This window comes from Oncorhynchus kisutch, linkage group LG14, assembly GCF_002021735.2.
Source record: "Oncorhynchus kisutch isolate 150728-3 linkage group LG14, Okis_V2, whole genome shotgun sequence".
Taxonomy (NCBI): Eukaryota; Metazoa; Chordata; class Actinopteri; order Salmoniformes; family Salmonidae; genus Oncorhynchus; species Oncorhynchus kisutch.
Window position 1 is genome coordinate 73,401,926 of NC_034187.2, and position 25,638 is coordinate 73,427,563.

The 25,638-nt window shown below is 38.8% G+C and overlaps 2 protein-coding genes across 15 annotated transcripts in view; one reads left to right on the forward strand and one right to left on the reverse strand.

The window, feature by feature from the left end:
* LOC109903376 (protein argonaute-2) overlaps positions 1-14,855 on the forward strand; it is a 29,568-nt gene extending 14,713 nt beyond the window's left edge. For 8 of the 14 annotated variants that reach the window (XM_020500037.2, XM_020500038.2, XM_020500042.2 and 5 more), the window contains 7 exons: positions 61-220; positions 683-773; positions 1,198-1,404; positions 1,708-1,842; positions 1,949-2,050; positions 2,373-2,572; positions 2,776-14,855. In XM_020500037.2, the coding sequence (XP_020355626.1) occupies positions 61-220; positions 683-773; positions 1,198-1,404; positions 1,708-1,842; positions 1,949-2,050; positions 2,373-2,572; positions 2,776-2,884 (1,004 nt within the window). In that variant the 3' untranslated portion in view covers positions 2,885-14,855. The remainder of the gene's footprint in view (positions 1-60; positions 221-682; positions 774-1,197; positions 1,405-1,707; positions 1,843-1,948; positions 2,051-2,372; positions 2,573-2,775) is intronic. The other 6 variants (XM_031788921.1, XM_020500040.2, XM_020500039.2 and 3 more) reach the window with 1 other exon arrangement.
* A 3,322-nt stretch (positions 14,856-18,177) lies between these two features.
* LOC109903375 (chromatin accessibility complex protein 1) lies at positions 18,178-22,816 on the reverse strand. The gene is made up of 3 exons (XM_020500036.2): positions 22,578-22,816; positions 20,284-20,407; positions 18,178-19,978 (listed from the first exon to the last, which is right to left on the reverse strand). Exons 1-3 carry the CDS (start codon positions 22,728-22,730, stop codon positions 19,899-19,901), a joined length of 357 nt encoding a protein of 118 aa, XP_020355625.1. The 5' UTR covers positions 22,731-22,816; the 3' UTR covers positions 18,178-19,898.
* Between the last annotated feature and the right edge of the window lie 2,822 nt (positions 22,817-25,638).

Here is a 25,638-nt window from a genome sequence, read left to right on the forward strand (position 1 = left end):
CTGTATATCTCTCCTGTTGCACTGACATGGCCTGTCTCCCTCCCTCCCTGTGTGGTGTAGCTGAGGTGAAGCGTGTTGGTGACACGGTGCTGGGCATGGCCACCCAGTGTGTCCAGGTGAAGAACGTTCAGAAGACCACTCCCCAGACCCTCTCTAATCTCTGCCTGAAGATCAACGTCAAGCTGGGCGGGGTCAACAACATCCTCCTCCCACAGGGCAGGTCAGTGTAGAACCTCTCTCATTAACATGGGCTGGTTGTTGTCATCAATCAAATGGAGTGTTGTACATTTGTTCAAAATGTATAAACCGATATACATTTGTCCATGACATCTGAAACTGGTGGCTTGTTTCAACATGCTCATTCACCTATACATCCACATGCAGGGCTCAAAGCTTTTTTTACAAGGAGCACGTGTGCCTAAATTTAAAAATAAAGGAATTTATGTAATAATGTTAGAATCCTTAAATATTCTAGGCGCACTGGTGCTCCTAAATATAAATTACAGGTTGCACTGCAAAAGATTTTGGTGCCTATGCAAGTGAAATGGTTGCACTATAGAGCCATGACATGCCTTAAATGAGATTAATTTGTTTAAACTATCATGTTTCTGTCCATTCTTCTATTCACACTTCATCTCTAAGGATGGCTCTGGTTAACCTTGTGGGTGTCTATTCTTTCCAGGCCCCTGGTGTTCCAGCAGCCAGTTATCTTCCTGGGTGCTGACGTCACTCACCCTCCTGCTGGAGACGGGAAGAAGCCTTCCATCGCGGCAGTAAGTCAGACGGACCAGACTCTTCATAGGGCCTTGTGTCAACTACCTGTGAATGTAGGGGTGCATCTCAATAGTGTACAGTAGTTTATTTTACTATACCCACAACCATGTTCTGCTAGGGAGGCAGAGTGCATCTCAGTAGTCTACTGTGGTTTATTTGACTATGTCCAACATCTAAAATGGAGAGGACTAAGGAGAACTATAGTCTACCACTCCACCTAGCTCACTGATGGGCTTCCACCTGACTTGATAAATCTAAGTGTGCCCTGTGCTTCCTCAGAGATGTGATTCTTCATGATTGATCAGCAATTCCTGCTTATCTAGCCATCCTCCATTCACATATAATTGAGATTGACCTATGCCCCTAGCCAAAATCCCTGATGTGTAATATTGTCCTGATCACATCCCTGTGCCTCTTTTCTAGGTGGTGGGGAGCATGGATGCCCACCCCAGCCGCTACTGTGCCACAGTGCGGGTACAGCAGCATCGCCAGGACATCATCCAGGACCTGGCCACAATGGTCAGAGAGCTGCTCATCCAGTTCTACAAGTCCACCCGCTTCAAGCCCACCCGGATCATCTACTACCGCGACGGCATATCTGAGGGCCAGTTCAACCAGGTTAGACTTGAGGTAGACTTGAGGAAATAGGATTTCAATTCAATTGCATGCTCTAATTGTACTGTACAAACCGTGGGGCGTGAGTAGAAAAATTATATATTTTTGGTCTTTTTATATTGGTTTCTGTTTATTGGTTACTGTTCCAATTTAATTCTGACTGCCTGGTCTTTGTCTTTACTGAGATCAAATCAGATATTTTGGTTGTTTGGGAGTTTCCTTTTTGGTTTGCCCTGCTGTGTTTCTATTGGTTACTGTTCTGACTCCTTGTTTTGAACTGGTATAAATGGACATGCTGTCATTTTGGGGTTTATCCAGGTGCTCCAACATGAGTTACTGGCTATCCGTGAGGCCTGCATCAAACTGGAGAAAGACTACCAGCCCGGTATCACCTTCGTGGTGGTGCAGAAGAGACACCACACTCGACTTTTCTGCATGGACAGAAACGAGAGGGTTCGTAATCTCTCCAATTCATACTGACTACTATTACTGTAAAATAAATGTGCATATTAAATGCCTACATTGGGATATTATATGATTCCCAATGTGTTTTGTTCAGGTTGGTAAGAGTGGCAACATCCCTGCCGGCACCACAGTGGACACCAAAATCACTCACCCATCAGAGTTTGACTTCTATCTGTGTAGCCATGCTGGCATTCAGGTAGGAACCAGCCAGCGTCCAGGGGTGCATCCCAAATGGCACCCTATTCCCTATGTAGGGTACTACTTTGTGTGCACTATATGGGAATATGGTACAATGTCTGACACAACCCAGGACACTATAGAGCTAAGTCGTGGAGAATGGACCCACCGCCAGCTTTACTAATATGTGCTTTTGAGAGAATCTAATTGTAGTTTCTCTGCTCAAAATGTTTTTATAATTTGGACTTTTCAAATTTCTAGATGTTGGTTATAGTAGAGCCACAAAGTAAATGACTAATCCATTTACAATAAACATTTATATAATTTGTAATTCCCCTCAGGGGACCAGCCGACCATCCCACTACCACGTGCTGTGGGACGACAACCATTTCACCTCAGACGAGCTGCAGGTACTCACCTACCAGCTGTGCCACACCTACGTGCGCTGCACCCGCTCCGTGTCCATCCCAGCGCCGGCCTACTACGCCCACCTGGTGGCATTCCGTGCCCGCTACCACCTGGTGGACAAGGAGCATGACAGGTAAGAGACATCACCATGTCTCCTGTAGACCATGGCCCTGTTCTGATATCAGTTACTTTAATAGGGTATTTCCATCACTGCACCATTCAGATTGTGGTAGACGAGTGATTACCAGAAGGTGATGAAGGGTCTTAAATGTTTTTTTAAAAAGAATTCAGACTGAAGAATTCACCAACTCTTTCTTTCCCCTGTGATCATTCCAGTGCGGAGGGCAGTCACACGTCGGGACAGAGCAACGGGCGTGACCAGCAGGCCTTGGCCAAGGCAGTTCAGATTCACCAGGACACACTGCGCACAATGTACTTCGCCTGAAGCTCCAAGCCTGGGCACCGGGGTCGGCAGGGGTGAGACAGACCCCACAGGGAAGAAGCCTTCACTCCTCCCACCTAACCCCTTTACTGTGTCAGGTGTGGGCATCAGTGGGTTTGTGCCGTCTATTGTCTCTCCTCACCAGTAAGGGGTAATGAGAAGTGTCATCCCAAACAAATTAGAAAGTTTTTTTTTTTTTTTCCAAAATGTCCACAATTGTTTTCAAACCCACACATGCAAAACCACTTTCTTCCCCTCTCCCTGGCCTAACCCTGGTCATTATTAGGCAGTAGTATGTAAAATGATTCCTCAGAAATCGGTTGTGGTGGGGTGGACTCATTTATTTGACATGTTGTACATTTTGTTTGCATTTGTAAATTAGTAGTTTACAGCGTTTGAGCAAAGGAAATACTTCTATCAAAAACTAGAGGGCAGTATCCTCACACTTTGATTGTTTAGAATCTAGACACAAGGTCACACTAAACCGTTTTCTCCATAGTTAAACTTTTTTTTTAATAGGGTTAAAGGGAGGTGGGCATATCGAAGATAAGGGCCCGATGGAAGGTTTATAATCATTCTTTCTCTTCACAACTTCATTATTTATCAGCCAATCAAAGCAAAGTGCACTGACCAGATGGATACTTTGACCAGGACACAAGTACTTAACATGTTGTCTTTTAATTTGTATGTACAGCTATGAATTGAACAGGCCTGTGTACAGCACCAGCCGCAGAGTATTTATCCATCAACACTGGTGACCAACACGTTTTTATGCTGCATCTGATGACAGCAAGCATTAGATTTTCATTAGACTTTGAAACTGTTCACACTTATTTTTAATCAAGACCTATACAAATTAATAATATGAAATCTAAACTGTCGGCAATTGTTGCTCTCTCTTGCCTTTTTTTACTTGGACTGAGTCGTTTTGTCAATCTATGGTCAGTGTTGCAAGAGAAACTTACTAATAGAATGGGACTGGTTCCTAACAGACACCTTTTCATGTTCTGAGCCTTGTTACATGTTAAGACATCTACATTAGGGGGGAGGTCAAGTCTCTTCAAATTACATTTTTGTATCCCCTTACTTTCATGTCTTTCTAAAAAAAAAAAAAAAGTAAAAATGAATTTGTGTGTAGATGACTCACACATTCGATTTGGATATGTTAAGCCTATCTAGTTTTGATCTTTTTAAAATGGTTTCAATCATGGGTTTCTCCTTGCTGGGGGGGCAAGTCGTGTTGCTGGCATCTTGTAGTACAGGCGTTGGTGTATGAATCGGTACAGTAGAGTGGGCCTATGCTCCAAGTGTCACACATCTTAGGGACTGAAGAATGGGGTGGGGTTCTATTGGGCGGAAAAGGATTCCGGAGACTGATATGTTCTCTTCATTATTGCTCAGCAAAAAAGGGGGGCAATTATTCGTAGTCAAGCAAAGTTTGATTTTATTTTTTAAATTGTGGTTCTTTGTAGCATAGCCTTGAGGGACATAAGGTATATTTTGAATAAGCTTTTAGAAGAGATTGTTAAAATTATAATAGAAGCATTTTTTTTATTGGCCCATATGTAGTTGAATTAAACTAAGTCAAATTGGCTTTATTTGTATACGCAGAACCTTCATGCAAAAAAAATGTAATGCCTTCCAAAACTGAAATTATACTGATCTTTAGTATATTTTTATTCCCTTTTCTGTTCTCCTGAATAATTAGATTTTAGCAGGGAATTCTTCATGTAGCCTAGATGGGCTAGCTTTTATCCCTCTTTTCTAACTATGCATTGTTTTTAACCAAGACATTTTTAGCAGTGATGTTTCTCAAATATGAATTTAGGGTATTTTTAGAGTAGTAACTTTTTAAGTTTTTTTTAAGTTTTTTTGCTTGGTGCATTTAATAGCGTTTGTTGTGCTTCTTTCCTATACCTTTTGTAATGGTATGGGGGATTGTATTTAATTTGTATTGTATGTTTGCTAGCACAAATTCGGTGTAAATACTTTGTTTTACAATCTCTCTTAGCCAAACAAGATTACACATTTTGTACATTGATGCACAAAAGGACAGCTTAATTACAGGTGCTAGATGTTTTCTCCTTCACTGTAACGTCACCTTAAATCTGCGATGGACTTCACTTGCCGTAAGTATGGTAATAGATGAAGCATTTTAGAACATATTTTTTTCTTTCTCCCTTAACGATATTCATTACTTTAATTTCTAATTCCCTGTAAAGTAATCCAAAATCTGACTGTTTGTTGGGCATTCTTAGAAATCAAGTACTTGATATTTACTGTTATGTCAATATTATTATTTGGTGCTGGTCTTGCGACTTGTAAATTTGGATGCACTTTTCATAGAAGTTAACTTGGTATGAATTCCATTGATTGGTCGAGCCAAGCAGGAAACTCTAACGTACATTATGAGTCTGGTGCAATTGTGTTGAAATGGCTGTGTGTTCTACCTCTTGTTACCTGTTCAAGTGTTATGGTAACGTCACACTGCTGGTCATTTCTTCATAATTACACAGGATATTATATCTGGTAGGCATCATTTGAATCTTACATTGTCACGAAATTGAATGATTTTGAGCGTTTGTCATGTGACAGCCGGTGAACCTGCGTTCTGTAATCATAGTTCTTGTGCACGATCCTAAAGCTTTTTTTTTTTTTTTTTTAAGTGGTTAGAGAGCTACATGATCTGAAATTATGTTGGTCCAACCAAGCTTTTGACTTGTCCTTTTTGTTTCTATGCGCCCATGGAACAGCATTCATTTAGCGCCTTTTTTATTTGTGGTAAAATGTTTTAAACCAGCCAATGCAAAACATACAGAAATATATCACAATAACTTCATTGCATATCCTTGGAGATGGATGGTATGTTACCTAACTGACTGCTGGGAAACATGTTGGTAAAGCCAAGGCTAACAATTTATAGCTGCTCACCCACAATTTGATTATTTACTATTGTAGCCTATGTCATCTGTCTTTTAAACTATTAGCTTGATACTGAATATGCAACATGTACTGCTGTGCTCGCATAGATACATATGGGGTACATGGAAAGGCATCTCTCCCATGTTGCTTTAATTGGGTCATTGAATGTAGCTGTTCAATGAAATATTAACATTTTTTGTTTTGGAATGCATAGTCTAAGCTCTGCCTCACGTTTATTCAGGTTATTGTTTGCTACAGTCAATCGTACAGAGGGCAGAAACATGTAGTCAAGTGGACTTGATGTTATTGATAGCTTGAGTTTGTTTTTTTGCTATGGAAACTATGATACAAGATGTGTGCTTGTCCATTGAAATGTGAATATTTCCCTTTCAATGTGGATAATGCTCAATGCTTCATACTACCATTTTTTTTCATCCGTTTTCCCAACCTGAAGTCTGCCCCACCCTTTGTTCATCCTAAACTTGTTTCTTGGGAGATGTGGTCTTGTTTTTACTGCTTATACGTGTTTTAAGTTACCTATTTATACACAGCACCTTAGATTATATCGGACCTGTACAGTATTGCTTTTCCTGAAAATATCCAAAACATTTAATAATGTTCTTTTTTGCACTAAAATAAAAAAATAATATTTTGGAGCTGTTGTCTAGTTGAGTCACTAGTGTTGTCTCAGACGGATTGAGAGATCAGATCAGTTGGTTTGATTCATCATGATGCTTACATTGTTTAATACTAGGCTAGTTTGTCAGGGGAGACCATTAACTCATTGCATTGACAACTGGTCTGAGAAACACACGTTCACCTCGAAGTCAGACATTCAGGTGGTTACACCTAGGCCTATTTGTTGAGGGATTCTCCCAGCCAACCAGCATACAGTGGGTGATTCACTGAAAATAATGCCTTTTAATGTCTTTGTCAAATAAATAACTGCCACTGGGTTGTGATTGAAACTCCTCCCAGAAGAGGGTGCTATTCATGCATTTATTTGTTTTGAGCTTTTGTTTCTATGGCCATGAAAAAGCTTGAAGGTTGTGAGTGAGACAACAGCATATGCAAAGATGAAACTGACATCATACCATGTATTAGGATACTGGGTGGACGTCTGATAGTTGTGAACATTGATTTTGTATATTGTACTGGTTGTGTAAATGTGTAGCTATAGTCTGATGCCAAAGTTTGTGCGTGGAAAGTGTTCTGCAAGTTGGTTGTTAAATATGTATTACTTGCGTTTATGGTCACCAGAAATACAACTTCCATAGAGAAATCACATGCATCAACGAATATGGTAGAACTAGTGTCATATCAGTATGTAGGAGTTATCTGCAAACCGTAAGCTTTTTTTTTTGTCAACATACATGTAACTGCCAAAATAATGCTAACATTTCAGGGGGGTTTTCTGGGTCAAAATGGGGCTTGGGTGGTTGCGTGGCAGCCAAAAATGTTAGAGGCCCTCCTGTTGGCCGTAGTGACAATGTTGCTGTTTTAGGCACATTTTCTGCATTTCTACACATTTTGCCATGGCTTATGCTATCCGAGTGACTCAAACATAACACAATCAATGGGGGGGCCTCATGCCATGACAAATACTCCTGAAAGCATCATTTTGGGGATTTTAGATTCTCCTCGACTGTAGCTTTTTTTTTATTTTGGTGATTTGTTGGTTCTCAAAGAAATTATATAACTTTTTTTAAAAGTGTGTGTATGGGATACCTAGTCAGTTGTACAACTGAAATGTGTCTTCTGCATTTAACCCAACCCCTAGGTCTGTTTTCTGCATACTTGATCTGGTTTTAGTCATTTTATGTTTACACTGAACATTTTTTAATTAATTTTTTATAACTGTTTGGACATGGGCAGCCTGAAAAAAAACACTTCTGTGCAGAAACAAACTCTGCACTTGAGTAAATGAGGGATACAAAGTATAGTGAAAGCAGCTGCTTCCACATGGGTGTGGTTCCTTAGTAAATTAAGCAATTAACATCCCATCATGCTTAGGGTCATGTATAAAGATTCTGGGAAGGCCATTATTTTGGCTACCAAGGCTATGCCTCCATAGGATGACCATGCCTCTATCCACAGGGCACGAATGGTTTGATGAAAATTATGTAAACCATATGCCATGGCTGTCTGTCACCAGATCTCAACCCAATTGAACACGTATGGGAAATTCTGAGGCGGTCCCTGAGACGGTGTTTTCCAACACCAAATGGTGGAATTTCTAATTTGAAGAATGGTGTCACATCCCTCCGATAGAGGTCCAGACACTTGTAGAATCTATGCCAAGGTGCATTGAAGCTGTGCTGGCCCAACGCCCTATTAAGACGCTACGTTGGTGTTTTCTTTATTTTGGCCGTTCCCTGTAGTTATATAGTTATATTAGTCTTTTTGAGCCAAATCAGGAATGTACTCAAGTGAGATACAATTGCCATGGGGAACTCAACAGTTCATGGGTGTGGTGTTGTACCAAGAAGTACACTAGTGGCTAGATTGGGTGAACTGAAAAATGGCAAGCCCAAGTAAATAATGATGCAAAATAACATTTTAAATTGTGCACCTACCATCTCCGGTTCTTAATTATTACCTGAAATCTCAAGATTCATATTGACCTCCGCCTAGTGCTTTTCTGGGGAAAAGACCACATTTACATACACACACAGTATTCCAGATAATAGTTAATATCCCGCTTAAGCTCTTATTCGGGATAAGCTGTTTACATGCACCTTTTGATATCCCGCTCACGAGTATCACTGTGTCCATGAATAAATGGAATGTTCCTTTAAGTTCCGAGGTTAAATTGAATAGTAAGTGGAATATGGACACTGACTGTAGGCCTATAACCTCTCACATGCAGAGTAATATAGTAAGTCCTGCAGAATGATGCATTTATTGTAGTAAAATTTATAGAAAAAAATGTTAATTTTGTCTCGGGAACAGGAGTGGAGAAATTTGATTTCTTTCAGCATCTCTTGACAAAAATGTGACTGCACGTGTAATCTTTGACACTGTACTGCAAACAGACGGTATTTGCACCACAAAATATGTACCCAAACAAACGTTTAATTGTTTTCTCAGCTTTTCTTTTCCTTTAAAACCAGTCAATCTTATGCCATTGGTCCTGTGCAAAATGTACAAATCTTTCCACCTTTTTGAAGTTAGTGCGTTTTTCTCCCAGGTCCCTGAACTAAATAGACAACTTTATCGGTGTTAACTAGATTACTAGTTCATTAATTCTATCAATGTAAGACATTTATTCTGGTGAGCTCTACTTTATTTAGTCTTCTGGGACAACAAGTTATGACTGAAGAGAAGCTGCATGTATCTAACTATAGTTGACAGACATGACCTACCAAATGTTGAAAATTATAATTTGGCCTAAAATGTCAGAAATTATAAGCAGAAAGTTGGAGGTGAAAGTAGCCAGTAGGCTATACGGTCCAACACAGAGTATCAGCAAAATAAATTATTATGGAGGATGGAACTGCACAGGTAGCCTACTTTTTAAAAAGTGATTTGTTTGACAATCAGATGAAAACATCACACAACACCCATGATATTTAAAACAGCCTGTGCAGCCCAAGGGGAAAAAATGGTAAACGGGATAAGATTTTTTTACATGCCACAGTATCCCGTCTAAGATCAGCATATCCCAGGTATCTTATCTGGATTTTTCATAACCGGGATACAAGCTTTTCGGGTTATTGTAAACGGGATATGTTTGTCAACTCAAATTGAATACTTAAGTATCCCGAATAATAACGGAATGTTGGTGTGCATGTAAACGTGGTCACTGACTAAGAAGTATGTTGATGCGTTTTCTAGAATTAAGACATATCACGTCAATAGATCATTGGAACTGACCAGTACATTCTGACCATACATTCTAGTCCCAGGCCCTTGCAGAAAGAGGTGCTCTCCTTTTAAGGCTGGCACAATGAGTCCTATTGGGACTGTCTTTGATTATAATTCAATATTGATATCAATATATTTTGATAAAAGTCAATGTTGAGCATTTGCCACCTGATTTGTACTGTCAGTATGAGTAGTTGAGGAACACAGATATTAATAAAGGTTGTGAATAATAATTGTTCGTTTGGTATTTTGTCTCAGCCTAATACATAAAGATAAATATTGGATTGATTCTCATTTTATCATGCTTATTTGAGTTGTGTCCATGACATTTTCAAAGGTATTTGAGATGGTTTAGTTTCTTCATTGCTTAGCCTTACCCCATAATAGTTTTTGCTTAAGTGATTGTATAGCTTTGATTTGGGCAGAACATAGTAGCATGGATCCATTACTTTTCTATCTTATCCAAATACAGTAATGGCTCCTGCATCAGAGGTGATACAGATGTAAATGACAACAGATGCATGTATCTGTTTGCGCTATTGTATACTGTGGGCAAAACGAAACCTTTAGAAAATATAAAATCAGACTTGTATATACAGAAAGGCCTATCCCCTTTGCCTTTTCCTGTCTTCTCTTGAAGGTCTACAGTTGAAATACCATCCCGATTTAGTGGTATAACTTATTTTCTTAACTGATAGGTTACAATTTATGTACTTAGACGGTGTTTGTCATTAAGAAATGTATCCACCTGTAATATGGTTGTATAAAATAATTGTTATGCATGCTCATTAACTTCAATCCACAAACTATAAACCGATTGGCTACTGAAGTTGGGATGTGGTCAAGTCGGTCTTTGTTTTCCTATGTTACTTATCCTTAGCATAGGCTAATGGCACATATTGTCAAATCATTCATTCCACTTCAGTCATCAATTTCTTACTCGGATGACTATTCAATATCATACTGTACATCTTATCGCTGGTCATCACAATGCAAAAGTTTTTTTTTCTCATTTAATATCTTAGTTCACTTTCGGGTATATAATGAACATTTTAGACTTCTATAAAACAAACGTTTTGGCTACAAAGTATCACACAGGAGCAGTTGTTTTTTTCCTTTGTTTCTTGTGAGGTGCTGTAATATTAGTGATTTTGGCTTCTGCTTGTCTTAGTTATGTAATTCCACTACAGTACACACTAGATTAGGGGTATTCAACTCTTACCCTACAAGGTCTGGAGCCTGTTGGTTTTCTGTTCTACCTGATAATTCATTGCACACACCTGGTGTCCCAAGTCTACATCAGCTCCTGATTAGAGGGGATCCAGAGTTGAGTTTGAAGGCACTAGAGACTAATGCTGCCTCAACCAACATTAATTTTTTCTTATGACACAGATGACCTTTGACATGTTTCATGAGCAGCTGTTAGTGGTCTACAGAATATTCTATTGAAGTTATAGATGCAAAAGTTGACGCTTTGGCTTTTTTTTTTGCTGGAAATATAGCTTTGTTTTTAGGATTAGATGTATTTTCTTTCCACAAACTCTGTGACCGTTTCAGCATGCCCAGCTAGAAAAGTCCAATATCTCAGTCCTCTCTCCCCATTGAGGTGGCACTGCTGTTTTTGAGTATTCTTTGGTTGAGCTGATTCCAAGCCCTAGCCCACGATAGTTATCATACTAAGCTTGACCCCCTATAACCCACAGCGATGCTGTCTTGAGATCCTATTTAAAAAGAGAATGGAGAACCTTCAGAGCTTCACCAAACGAATGCCATATAGCGGAATTTCGTGCATATAACATGCAAGACCGACATTGGGTATTTTTGTATCCTTCTACCAACTAAAGCCCTGTTTCCATTGGCAGTTTGAAGTCAGCCTGGGTTGCGCTGACATTGGCGTGCTAGCTCGAATTGAGTTTCCTCTGCCTCCAGAAATGATAAATTATGTAATGTTGCTAGGTAGCCAATGTATAGCTGGCTTCGCTAATATTGCTAGCTAGCTATCACCATGTTGAAGAGTTAAATTCACCATGCTGTAATTAACATTACCCCATACCGTTGACAGTGCCAGCCAGACTCAGTCATGTATTTAGCTTGCTAAAGTTAGCTAACTATCTAAACAGTTAGCGTCATCGCTAGCATAATACCTACCTTGCTTGCCATGGCATTGGCTATTAGCTAGCTAACCAAGCAAACCAGATGACAGGATTGATATGATGTCGCTAGCTTTCAATAGGACCTGGCCAGCAAAAATTCCTGCTAGCTTGTTTCAACTCTTGAGTTGCAAGCTAATGTTGGGTAGCCAGCTTTGGAGGGCTGACCGTTCTCAAAGTATTTTGTAGTGCAAAACTAAAGGATACAGCAATGGTGGTAAAGTGTGTAGTCTGACTACTGTAGTACTGCTTGTCCATGTGCTAGCTAACAGCATCAAGCCCATACAAGCTAGCTAAACGTGTTGTCAGCATTCTAATTGAGCTGGCACCAGCTGTGAAACTGCGCTGGCCCAGGTTTCCCTCGACCCAGCTTGAATTTGAGAATTCAATTTGAGCTCGAATGTGGCCCTAATTTGAAGTGCCAGTGGAAACAGGGCTTTAGTAAACTACCTCAGAACGGTCTCGGGTGCTACCGTTGTATATCCCTAATTTATGACGAAAACAAAGAATTTATACTGACCAAACAACACAAGTCAATGCTGTGTATTATATAGACGTTATTATTTTACATTAAAAAACGAAACATCTACGGATGAACGTTGTTTTAGTATGTAAAGTTCAAGGGACCAAATTTTGTAATTGGAGTTAGTCTCAATGTTCTTACATGCATGTGATTCCTCCCTTTAAAAAAATGTAGTGATAACAAAAACAACCAATGAACACGAACAAAATGAGTTGGGATTCGTTCATGTGGCTGTAGTCATGGCTGAATGATATATTGGCGTGCCAATGGAATGGCTTTTTAGATCGACGATTAATCGATATTCCTGCAATAGGTTTTTGGTAGTATTAAATAGAAATAGTGGGCTGCAGATGGCGAGAAAGAAGCTTGTCAATGGGATGTTGTATGCAGAGCAATAACTGCTGAAGTCCAAACTAGGGTTGTGATTTGCTTGACTAGGTTTATTAGGGGGCCTAGTCAAGGTGTATGGCAAGTCTCACCTAGTGAGCTACATGTACCTTGGCTTGTGGTCTAGTGTGGCATCTTTCATTCAGCATTTAAGAGATTGCAAGTGGATGTCTGATAAATGGAATATACTTAACAAACCTACACTACCAAACATAAATGGTCCACAGTTAAAGCAGAGTGTCTGACATGATCTGCATCTCTAAGTGATTTTATCCAGTATCGCAATAACCCAGAAAAATAAACTATTAAGCTACAAATTATCAACATTTGGGAATGTTTTTGATGAAGATGTCTTTTTGCATGCCACATTTTACAAAGGGAATCAAAATTTGAACTATACTTTGATCAATGTATTGTACATTGTGACATGAGAGAGCGCTATCATACACACACACTGATGTAGCCTACTGGGATATTTCAGTCACTCAAGAAAAGGTACAAAAAAAGGTTGTATGGAAATGTAATTCAAATTCTTCTGTCATTATGGTCATCTGAGCTAAAAACCATCCTGTTTTATTGTTTTGTGTGTGCCTTTTTTAGAGTTCGTTTCCACTTCATGGGTTGCTTACACATTTTGATTCACAGAGCCACAAAATACTTTCTACATGAATTATCATGCAACCTTGAGTGAACATGCTGCATAGAACGATCAGTATTTGTGTTATGCACTTTCAAGGCAGCTTGTGGCTGGGCGGACAGAAAAATAAAGGTATTTTATGCCATCAATAGGAATTATAAGGAATAATATGACTTTGAAGACCCCCCCCACCACCACAAAAACAAAGATGGAAAGATATAGATATATATTCATGAAGTACCTCATAAGCCTGAAATGCTGCATGGACTTCTCATGTAATCTTTTTCTATAGTCCAATAAAATGTCAATTCCCCCCCCCCCCCCCCCCAACCCCACTGGGAGGTTTGATTGCCACACAAGGCTGTGCATATGCCATGCAAAACCTGCTTTCTGACTCAATGGGTCTTGTAGGATGTTCTGCATGTTCACTGACAGAAGTGAAAGGGTATTTTCTGAACCTGACGCCAAAATAAATGGTTGTGTGTCTTGTATGCATTTCTTAACAAAACATTTGATTGTCTGAATAGTTGCATCCACACAGTTTCCACATTTTGCTTTTGTTAGGATGCTGTGAGTGTCCATAGAACCTAAAACAATGGGTTCAGTCAATGAAGAATTCATGTAATTTTTCCATCAGCAAAACTATGGGAACGCAATGCTGTTCAATATGACTGTTGACTCCGGTAATTGCCATAAAAGGGCTGTATCTGCAACTGTTTTTCCTCCCTATCTTACTCTACCACACCTTTGTCTTAAGATAGCCTTAGAACTTCAAATGGGGTACATTATTCTAGTATATTTGGCCTTAAGTACGAAATTATGCACTAGAATCCACAACTTGCAAAAAAGCTTAATTCCCATAGACACCTTGAAACCATGTCATGCCCCATTGTCATATCTACCTCCTATGAATGTAAGTGTCCTAAAGATGCAGTCACTCGATGAATGTATTTGTTCTGTTATTACATAGACATTCATCCTTAAATTCTAATCAATTAACTTTTTTTTTTAAAGACAAATGTCCTGTCTTTACTTATTTTCAGGGTGCCGTTTTAACCCGTCATTGAGGATCTTTTTTGTTTCTTTAAATGTCAGTGTAAGCCACGGAGGAGCAAAGTGACCAAAGTTTATCTTCGCAAAGTCAGCCCTGCCCAGTCCTGTGAACTCAAACCTCCTCGCCTGTCATTTAGATTTTCAGTCTCTAACTTCTTTTACCATATGCCAAAACTGAATTTGCTGTCATTCCAATCATAGAGAAGTCTTTTTGTTGCTGGTTTATTTGTTCGGATCCACTGCTAAGCTCCTCGTTCTTGTTGTCGTAAAGTGTAAGTGAGCTTTGATTTCTATTTTACTTTGTTAACAATTATGATTACAAACACAAGCTATGCTGTAAACCCTGTTAGGAAATAATGTGAATACGTATTACTTGATGTAGTTCACTTTGGCTTGACTGTAAATTGCATTAATTAATAAAAAGGTTTGAAGAAACTTTACTTGTCTATTTGACTATGCATATAACAATTTGCTTAAAATGTGAATGGTTTAATCTAGTCCCGTATGTATGTTTTGAATAACTAGTTATGGTTCTATATAGGTGGACATCATCAGCGATTCTGCAAGTTATTCATTCAGTAATACACATTTTTGGCTTCTTGAACCACATCAAATGTCACCATCTTTTGTTTTTGTTAAGTCTTTCTCCCATTCTTATTTACTTACATCAGTGGTAGACTTCTTCAAAGACATCCCTTGTTTAAAATTGACTGACAAAAACTCACTAAACTGATGGTGTGACTGGAGGCATAAACACAAAATATATATATATGGTGCATTTGAAAAGTATTCCGATTTTTCTCACATTTTCTTATGTTACAGCCTTACTCTAAAATTTAAATCATTTTAACCCTAACCCCATTTTTTTTTTTAGCAAATTCATTAACTGAAATATGTTTACATAAGTATTCAGACCCTTTACTCCGTACTTTGTTGAAGCACCTTTGGCAGCAGTTACTGCCTCAAGACTTCTTGGGAATGACGCTACAAGCTTGGCACACCTGTATTTGGGGAGTTTCTCCCATTCTCTGCAGATCCTCTTAAGCTCTGTCAGGTTGGATGGGCAAAGAAACCACTAAAGAACACTAATAAGAAGAGACTTGCTTTGGCCAAGAAACCCAAGCAATGGACATTAGACTGGTGGAAATCTGTCCTTTTGGTCTGAGTCCAAATTTGAGATGTTTGGTTCCAACTGCCGTGTCTTTGTGATGCAGAGAAGGTGAACGGATGATCGCCATGTGTAGTTTCCACCGTGAAGCATGGAGGAGGAGGTGTGATGGTGACACTGTCAGGAATTTATTTTGGATTCAAGGCAAACTTAACCAGCATGGCTACGACAGCATTCTGCAGTGATATGCCAATTTCATCTGGTTTGCGCTTAGTCCCACTATTTGTTTTTCAACAGGACAATTACTCAACACATCTCCAGGCTGTGTAAATGCTATTTGACCAAGAAGGAGAGAGATGGAGTGCATGAGATGACCTGGCCTCCACAATCACCCAACCTCAACCCAATTGAGATAGTTTGGAATGAGTTGGACTGCAGAGTGAAGGAAAAGCAGCCAACAAGTTCTCAGCATATGTGGGAACTCTTTCAAGACTGTTGAAAAAGCATTCCAGGTGAAGCTGGTTGAGAGAATGCCAAGGGTGTGCTAAGCTGTCAAGGCAAAGGGTGGCTACTTTGAAGAATCTCAAATATAAAATATTTTGAAATGACATGGAAACAACGTTGATTCAACCAGTTTTTGCCCAGTGGGACCATGCCAAACATTGCTATTATAAACAGGGTGGTTAGAGCCCTGAATGCTGATCGGCTGAACGCTGTGGTATGTCAGACCGTATACCATGGGAATAACAAACAAATACAACAACGTTCTAATTATGTTGGTAACAAGTTGATAATAGCAATAAGGCACCTCTGGGGTTTGTGGTATATGGCCAATACACCACGGCTAAGGGCTGTATCCAGGCACTCTGTTGTGTCGTGCCTAAGAACAGCCCTAAGCCGTGGTATATTGGCCATATACACCACCTCAGGCCTTATTGTTTAATTAGACCACCCTACTAGCACACAGAAAGAATACACAGGAAAATGTAGGTGAGTTTTTGAAGAACGGATAAAAGTGGCTGTGAACTTAACGCAATGTCCAAAACAAAGAGTCCTGTGGGCTCATGTCTTCCTGGATGAATGATTCAGTGCTGGCCTTGTTTTGTTTCTAGCTGCACTTATTAGGCCTATCTAGATAATGATGCCCTTTACATTACTCCTCAGCCCAGCAGCCTCACTTACCATGCTAATACAAACACGGCTGGGGAACAAGACTGGTCCAGTTCCATTGTGGTGTAGTTGCTCCAGGATAGAACAACGAGCTGAGTTCTGCCTGTCCTGTTTCCTCCTGAGTGCCTGGTGCGGGCAGGACCAGGATTGATAGTTGGCTTGCACAGCAGTAGGCTTGTGCTAGCTAGGCTTTGCTCCTAGAGGGAATATTCAAGCAGTCATATTAATGCCCTTTTACCAGTGGTGTAAATAAACAAAGTAAAAGTACTTTAAAAGTACTTTAAAGTACTACTAAAGTCGTTTTTTTTAGGGTATCTGTACTTTTGTTTTTCACTTATTTTTACTCCACTACACTCCTAACTAAAATGTGCTTTTTACTCCCATACATTTCCTCTGACACCTAAAAGTACTCTTACATTTCAAATGTTTAGCAGGACAGCAAAATGGTCCAATTCATGGACTTATAAAGAGAACGAGCTGTCATCACTACTGTCAATGATCTGGCAGACTCACTAAATTATGTCTGGCTATCTATAAACAAATATTGTGCTGTTTGGCTTGCATTTTAAATTAAACATTTACTTTTACTGGGTGACATTCACTTTTACGTGAGCCATTTTCTATTGAAGTATCTTTACTCAAGTATGACAATTGTGTACTTTTCCACAGTGATTATTTGTTATTATAGGCAAGGTAATAATATTGAGAAATGAAATGGTTGTAGAAGTTAGTTGATCAAAGGTGATTGAGCGAACTTCCTCTTGGGGTTTGTGCAAGCAGAATAGGGGAGTACGAGAACAAAGAGGAAAGGTAATATTGAGCTTTCTGCTCCAAACCAGAATGGTTGAATTCCTAGTGTATGAAGTCATGCATGATCAGCCACTAGTCTTTTTTTAATGCCACGTGCACAAGTACAATGGAATGCCATTCTTGCAAGCTCTAAACCCAACAGTGAAGCAATCAATATAGTATAGAATCTGTTCAGGAGTCTGCTAGTGGCAAACTTGATGAACCGGTACCGCTTGCCATGCAGACGCAGAGAGAACAGTTTATGTTCAGGACCTGTCACACGGAGGGGTCCAAACACAGCGGGAACATTTATCCAGACGGCACCTGAATAATTGCAAATGTTCTACATCTTCAGTCCTCCCCACATCTTTCTAGTACGATACAGCTTGAACCAATCCCACGGGTAACTAGGAACCCATTCTTAGATTAAGAACCCTTTGTGACCGATGTGTTTCTAGTATAAAGGAGCACATTGCCAACAAAGGACTCCATCAACAGGAAAGACCACGTGGCATCCCTTCTAGAGAGGGAGTTGCATGATGTAAACACAACTTGAAAAACAAATGGCAGTGAATATGTTCTTTAGGCTTTTTACATTGAATGAACTGTACCATGTAATATATTCCACTAGCAATGCATGCAGATTCAGGGTAGGAAACCCTGTACAAAGCAAGAGGTGCACTTTGTATGTACTGTATTATTTGCCTTTTATTCCTCAATTGCATCACATTCCTATTAGGTGTATTTTAATCACATGTACCTAAAACAAAGCCTACAGCATCAGGGGTATTCTGATGGCAATAACATCTGTTTATACTCCCAGGCTGCAGACCTGTACCATAAAGAGATGTTTTATTAAATGAAGTACAGCTGTGTATGGCATTACATTCTTGCAACGAGGGCGAAAACTTGTATCTAAAGTAATTCAACAGAAATAGGGAATGATGAATAGTCTGTGTAGCATGAAGAGGATTTAATTTATTAATAAAACTAAACTATGGTACAAAAGACAAGTCTCATTAGTTGGGTGGGATCGAAATTGCTGTTTCACTCGTAGGAAAAAAATATTATAGCTGTTAAACTGTCCAGTGTTTCCTAATTTCTATTAAATATGAACTATAATTACAATATGAGCAAATTTTTTTTTGAAGGAAGGAAAACAAAGTAATTTAATGGTTATCAAGTTAAGTACCCTAACATAATGGTGCGAGTAGATTGGCCAGCTCATCCTCCCGAAGAGATGACGTCATCGTCCCGAAGAGATGCGCTGTCGAGAAGAGGTGTCAGGAGTATGCAATTGAGTTTGAGGTGGGTTTCTTTGTTTTTTCCCCCTTCATTTTATGCTTTGGTCACAAATAATAGTATAGGATGAGTCAACATCATCTATTTGGGTATGAGTTAACAGAATATGATTAAGTTATGATTTAATGGGACAGTTAGTCTACTTAGTTCAGTGCATTCTTGAGACATCACATTACAGGACCTTGCTTTGTAGTTTCATGGCACACAGACACACAGCAGAATATTTAGACTGATTCAATAAACGTATTAAGTCCTGATTATTTCACATGAAAAACCCAAAAATATGGCAATGCCTACTGTAGCATAACTTACATTGCAATCGGAGAGGAGCTGTTACAAAAAAATAAGAGAAGATTTAAATAAGTGCTGCCTGCAGCCACCCAGGACTGAAAGTACCTATGAGTCGTATAGAAAATAGATCAAACACAGCTAAAATCTACAGTCTGTATATTCCTTAGTCACATAACCCATTCAAACGCTGTAAGAAATAAGTTTGCATGTCTATATTTCTGCAGATTTCATTGGGTATATGAATAAAAGAAATAAAAGTCCATTAGCAAAGACTGTGCATAGGTGTTCCTCTTTATAAAAGGATACAACCAACGAGAAATGTATTTTGACCTGAGAACTGCGTCGCTTGTATGGAAGACATTGTTGAAAAAATAAAAATAAACTGATCTGTTCACCCTTTGCTTCAAGATCTCCTGTAAAACATAATGCCCGAAACAAATGAAATCCCTCATCTCTGTGCACTATTTGCATCAGCTGGCATCAAAACCCGGGGGAGTACAGAGATTTCCCTCTTAGGCAGCAGGTTATTGCTGTGGCGGGGAGGGTAACATATAATTATGATTTTAACGCTTTATCTGTAGTCATTTCACATACTAATTCTTTCTGACCCAAAACTGGATGCTCAGCATGCGGATGACTAGGCAACTCAATTGTAGTAAACATGATATGCTCTAGTAAATCTCAGATCAAGATGTAGGCCTACACAATGCCATTGAATGGAAGTGGTATGAATGTGGTCTACTTCAGGAATGAGCTGGAGAAAAATATTCAGACACCATGCTAGCAATACAACCACTGTTGCTTCAAGGGGTTTTGCTTCAATTGTCTGCTTCCTCAATTGGATTTTCTTCTAGAAGCTTCAGGTAATCCCGAACCAAGATCTTCTTTGGTAGGATATCTGCAAACGGTAAACGGAACAGATAAAAATATTTGCTTTCTCAGTGTCATGATAGCCCATGTTCATTCAGAGAGAAGAGGACAGTCAACTGTTGGCGGTGTTGAATGGATTAAATCACATTTCATTAAAAAAAGAGAGTTGGAAACCCATCCCTTATGGGATTAATTTACATTACAATAATTCACTATGGTAATGAAATTATAATTATTCCGGTGTTCTCTGCATTGCACATCGCATAAAGAGTGAATTTCTTTTGTAAAAATCAATACATAATAGTAAAGAAGGTTATCTGTGAGAGTTCTTACCTGTGAGAAACTGAAAAGTCTCTTTCTCCTCAACAGTATTGGCCAGATCACTGTACAAGAGGGTCTGGTCTTTCCCTGATCCATTATTGAATGAGGACAGAGCTAGGTGCTGAACAAACAGTTCCTAGAAGAGAGATGAATAAACTTATTACATGGGACAGTTCCATATCATTACCAGTGACACCATTAGGATGAAGGGCAGTCTTCTCTTTACAAGGCTCTGATGGAGGTCTGAAGTAAGTTGAGGGGCAAATCACATTTTATTGGTCAACTACACATATTCCACAGATGTTATCGCAAGTCTAGCGAAACGCTCCCGATCCCCAACAGTGCAGTAATATACCCCCCCAAAAAACACAAAAATCCCCAAAATGTAATAAAAAAAAATATTAGAAAGAGCAAAGTCAGAGTCTGGAATATAAATACAGTTGAAGAAGTCGAAGGTTTACATACACTTGGGTTGGCGTCATTAAAACTCATTTTTCAACAACTCCACAAATTTCTTGTCACCTATATTTTTAGCAAGTCGTTTAGGACATCTACAGTGTGCATGACAAGTAATTTTTCCAACAATTGTTTACAGACAGATTATTTCAATGAATCACAATTCCAGTGGGTCAGAAGTTTACATACACCAAGTTGACTGTGCCTTTAAACAGCTTGGAAAATTCCAGAAAATGATGACATGGCTTTAGAAGCTTCTGATAGGCTAATTGACATCATTTGAATCAATTGGAGGTGTACCTGTGGATGTATTTCAAGGCCTACCTTCAAACCCAGTGCCTCTTTGCTTGACATCATGGGAAAATCAAAAGAAATCAGCCAAGACCTCAGAAAAAAAGATTGCAGCCGTCATACCACTCAGAAAGGAGACCTGTTCTGTCTCCTAGAGATGAACGTAGTTTGGTGCGAAAAGTATATATTGAAGCAACATCTCAAGACGTCAGTCAGGAAGTAAAAGCTGGCCGCATATGGGTCTTCCAACTGGACAATGACCCCAAGTATACTTCAAAAGTTGTGGCAAAAAGGCTTAAGGACAACAAAGTCAAGGTATTGGAGTGGCCATGACAAAGCCCTGACCGTAATCCTGTAGAAAATTTGTGGGCAGAACTGAACATATTTTGGATGCAAACCGTGGCTAAGCTTCATCAAAGGAGAGAGAGGACTGAAAAACAGCTTATACTGTCTACACATCCTACATGTTAGAAAATACTTAAAATGGTATTGAACTAGGCAAGTCAGTATTTACAATGACGCCTACCCCAGACAACGCTGGGCCAATTGTGCGCCGCCCTGTGGGACTCCCAATCACGGCCGGATAGCCTGGATTCGAACCAGGGACTGTAGTGACGCTTATTTATTTATCACTCCAGTGTTAATTTGCAAAATTGTAATTATCCGCCTACCTCCTCATGCCTTTTGCACACAATGTATATAGACTTTTTTTCTACTGTGTTATTGACTTGTTAATTGTTTACTCCATGTGTAACTCTGTGTTGTCTGTTCACACTGCTATGCTTAATCTTGGCCAGGTCGCAGTTGCAAATGAGAACTTGTTCTCAACTAGCCTACCTGGTTCAACAAAGGTGAAATAAAAATAAAATTATTGGACTGAGATTCAGTGCCTTAGACCCCTGCGCCACTTGGGAGTCCAGACTAAAACGTTTGTGAATAACAGCAACTGTGACCGGTAGATACGGGCAGAGTTGCTGCGGGAAATGGGATAGATTTGACGTTAGGATTCAGATCTTTGTGCATGACCAGATACGAAACAAAAACGGGAGAAATACTTTGAACACAACTGCAGCATTTATTTTGATATAAATCACAACGTACCCATACTTCACGAATTCTATTAAACGCTCACACTGAAGAGCCCCGAGTGTGGCCACCCCGCCAATATGGCTAGTGAATTAGCCAATGCCTAAATCTACCCGTATTTGGCGGGTGTTCATTTTAGGCCCTGCATTCATTACGGGATAACTGTACATCCTATTCTGGTTTAAATTACAGCCAAATATATTTCCACTTTATGTGCAACCGTAATGTCACTTCGGGGTGAACGTTAGCTAGCTGTTACAGCCATTCAGGGTTAGTTACCTACCTTGACAAGTACAGTAAACTTAGAGATTAAAGTCCCAATTTATGACAGTAGATAGCTAGTAATGTCTGTATATGTATACATTCATTTCAGACCTTACTGCAAAATGACCTTGTAGGCCTAGCTAATACGTACCGTTAGCTAGCTAGCATAGCTAAACCAATAAACAAACTGCCGATTGAACTAAACTTACTGTTGCTTTTGTGGTGAGGAGAAGAGCCTCTTGGTTGATGCTTGAGACGTCGGGAGAACTTTTCATGATCAGTTTCACACGAGTCATTGGAAGAGAGATGCCTTTGCTGTTAGATGCATGATTCACTTTCTCTTCCACGTTGTTGCTCGACATCTTGATAAGTATGTTTCTCAGTAGTAAGGGCACACAGTTGATAAACACTTGCGAAGAGCGGAAGTACCCCACTACTTTCAGAGCAATGACGTGGGCGTGGTTAGTTTTTTTCTTCTTCCATTTCCCCCCAAATCCTTTATTTATTTTTGTTTATTTCTAATTCATTTATGACATTTTTTCCCCACACTCTACTTTAAAACATTGTTGTTTTTTTAAACAATAAATCAATACATAAAGCACGAGGGAACACAAGCATACATAGATTACAAACAATGGACAATCGAGCTAGGGGGTACCATATCAAATTACAATTACACAAGGACCTTAAGGAACGTACATATACTTACAATTCTAACAGATTTTTTTGTTAGTAGAGCATTTAACCGTCTTAAAATAAAAGTTCAATTTCTTTTTGTAGGGTACGAAAATGTGGTTTTCTGTTTGTAAATTTACATTTGTGTATATGAAATTTGGCCAAAAGAATAATTAAATTAATTACATAAAAATGTTTCAGCTTATTTCTATTGTATGTAAAGAATCCAAACAGTACATCTCTTCACAATAGTGTAAAATCTTCACAAATGTGTTCAATTATAAATCTACTGATGTCTTGCCACAGTTTTCTTACATGCATACAATGCCAAAAAAGACGCAACACTGTTTCTGGGTGGTCATTACAAAAGGAGCAATTTGAGTTGATGTTTTCCTTAAACTTCTTCATATAGTGGTTGGCAGGATAATATTTATGAATAATTTTAAAGGAAACTTCCTTAATTTTGTTAACTAATAGGTATGTGTGTAGCAACATCCAAACTTTTTTTCCAACAGATATTATCAATAAATCCATTCCAGGCATGACATACAACATCCTGCTGAAACAAGGTTCGTATCACTCTGTTGTTGAATGGACCAAAAGAGAAACAAATGTTTCCTACTGATGAGTCAACAGGGTCAATAGAAGGTAGGCTCTGAGGATCAGGTCTTGACACGTTCCTGAATAACATAGCAACACCTGAGGGAATGGCATCTAAAACAATTGCAAAATCTTTAGGTTTTACAGGGACCTTGTAAAGTGATAAGAATTCCTTATAACTGAGTAAAAAACCCTCTGCATTTACCAGTTGGCTCACCAATAGGATATTATTTCAGAACCCAATATTATAAAAACAAAGAAGTATCTTTATACAATATATCCCGATTATTCCATATATAATATCTGTGTGGAGAAAATTGTGTTTATAAATTAAGGACCATGACAAGAAAACCTGCCGATGAAAAGCAGAAAGTTTCACTGAAACTTTGTCTATTATAATTGCAAAACAACATGAAGTTAAGGCCACCAAAGTAGAGAAGACATGATGAGTAATACAATTCCAGATAGAAGTGGGTCTTCTTAAGAATTGTTTTATCCAATTGATCTTAAAAGTATTATTTAAAGTAGTAAAGTCCAGAAAATTCAGTCCACCATTCTCATAAGTGTTCATTACAACAGTTGTCCTAATGTAATGGGTACTGTTTCTCAAAAGAAAGTTGAAAAGCATCTGGTCTCTCTCCTTGCTTATTTTACTGTCAAGATATAAAGATAGAGCACCATATGTTAGTCTAGAGATAACTTCAGCCTCGGTTATTAGGACTCTACCTTTTAAAGATAAGTCCCTCTGTAGCCATTGATTTAGCTTCTTCTGTTTTTTTTTTAAATAAGAGGGTTAAAATGTAGTAAGCCTCTAGACTTCTGATCCTTTGTAATGGTTGTGCCTAAATATGGAAGTTCTTCTTTTACTGGAATACCATAATATGAAGGTGTCACACAATCTTTGACAGCTATGAGTTCACATTTATTAATGTTGAGATATAGACCAGACGCTTTGGAAAAGGATTGTATCACATTGATCGATATGGGAATTTGGTTAGCGTCTTTCAGAAAAAGTGTAGTATCATCAGCCAGCTGGCTTATAATAATTTATTTACCAGCTATGGAAATACCTTGTACAGGACTATTATTTAAAGAATTTGCAAGAAGTTGGGTGATTAATAAAAACAGGTACGGAGAGATACGACAACATTGCCTAATTTCTCTCTTTAACTCAAATCTAGGTGAGGTGCCATCTTTCAATTTGATAGAGCTGTTACCATTTGCATAGAGAGTCTTAATAGCCTTACAGAACAAATCCCCAAAGCCAAGTCTCTCAAGGGAGTGGAAGAGGAACTGATGCTCTACTGTGTCAAATGCTTTATAAAAATCTAAAAATAATATGAAGCTATCCTCAGTTATTAGGTCTGAGTAGTCAAGTATGTCTAATACTAGTCTGACATTGTTAGAAATATGTCTGTTCCTCATGAAGCCAGACTGTTTCATCAATGATTGCATCCAGGACTTCTTTAATTATTTTAAGTAAGGCTGATATCTTATAGTCATTATTAAGAAGACAAATTGGACGCCAGTTATCAATGAGCAGCACTTCTTTTTTAGGCTTAGGTATCAGTGTTATTAACCCCTGACTCATTGTAGGAGGGAGAACATTGTTTTTAATACTCTCTAAAAAGACTTCAAATAGGAAGGGAGCTACTTGTTCAGAAAATAATTTGTAAAATTATGATGTAATTCCCTCAACACCTGGTGTTTGATAGACTCTATAATCTCTTCAACTTTGATGGGTTCATCACACTGTCTAGATTCTATATCACTTATAGAGTGAACATTATTCAGTGAGTTAAAAAACATATCTGTGGATTCCTGACAGTACGTAGAGCTATACAATTGTCTGTAAAAATTGCTACAGTATTTAGCGATTCATTTTTAGTAATCTGTAATAACACCATCAATGTTTAACTTATGGATTGTGTTATTTTTAGTGAAATTTCTCAAGTCTAAAGAAATAGGATGAATTCTGTTCTCCCTCCTCAATCC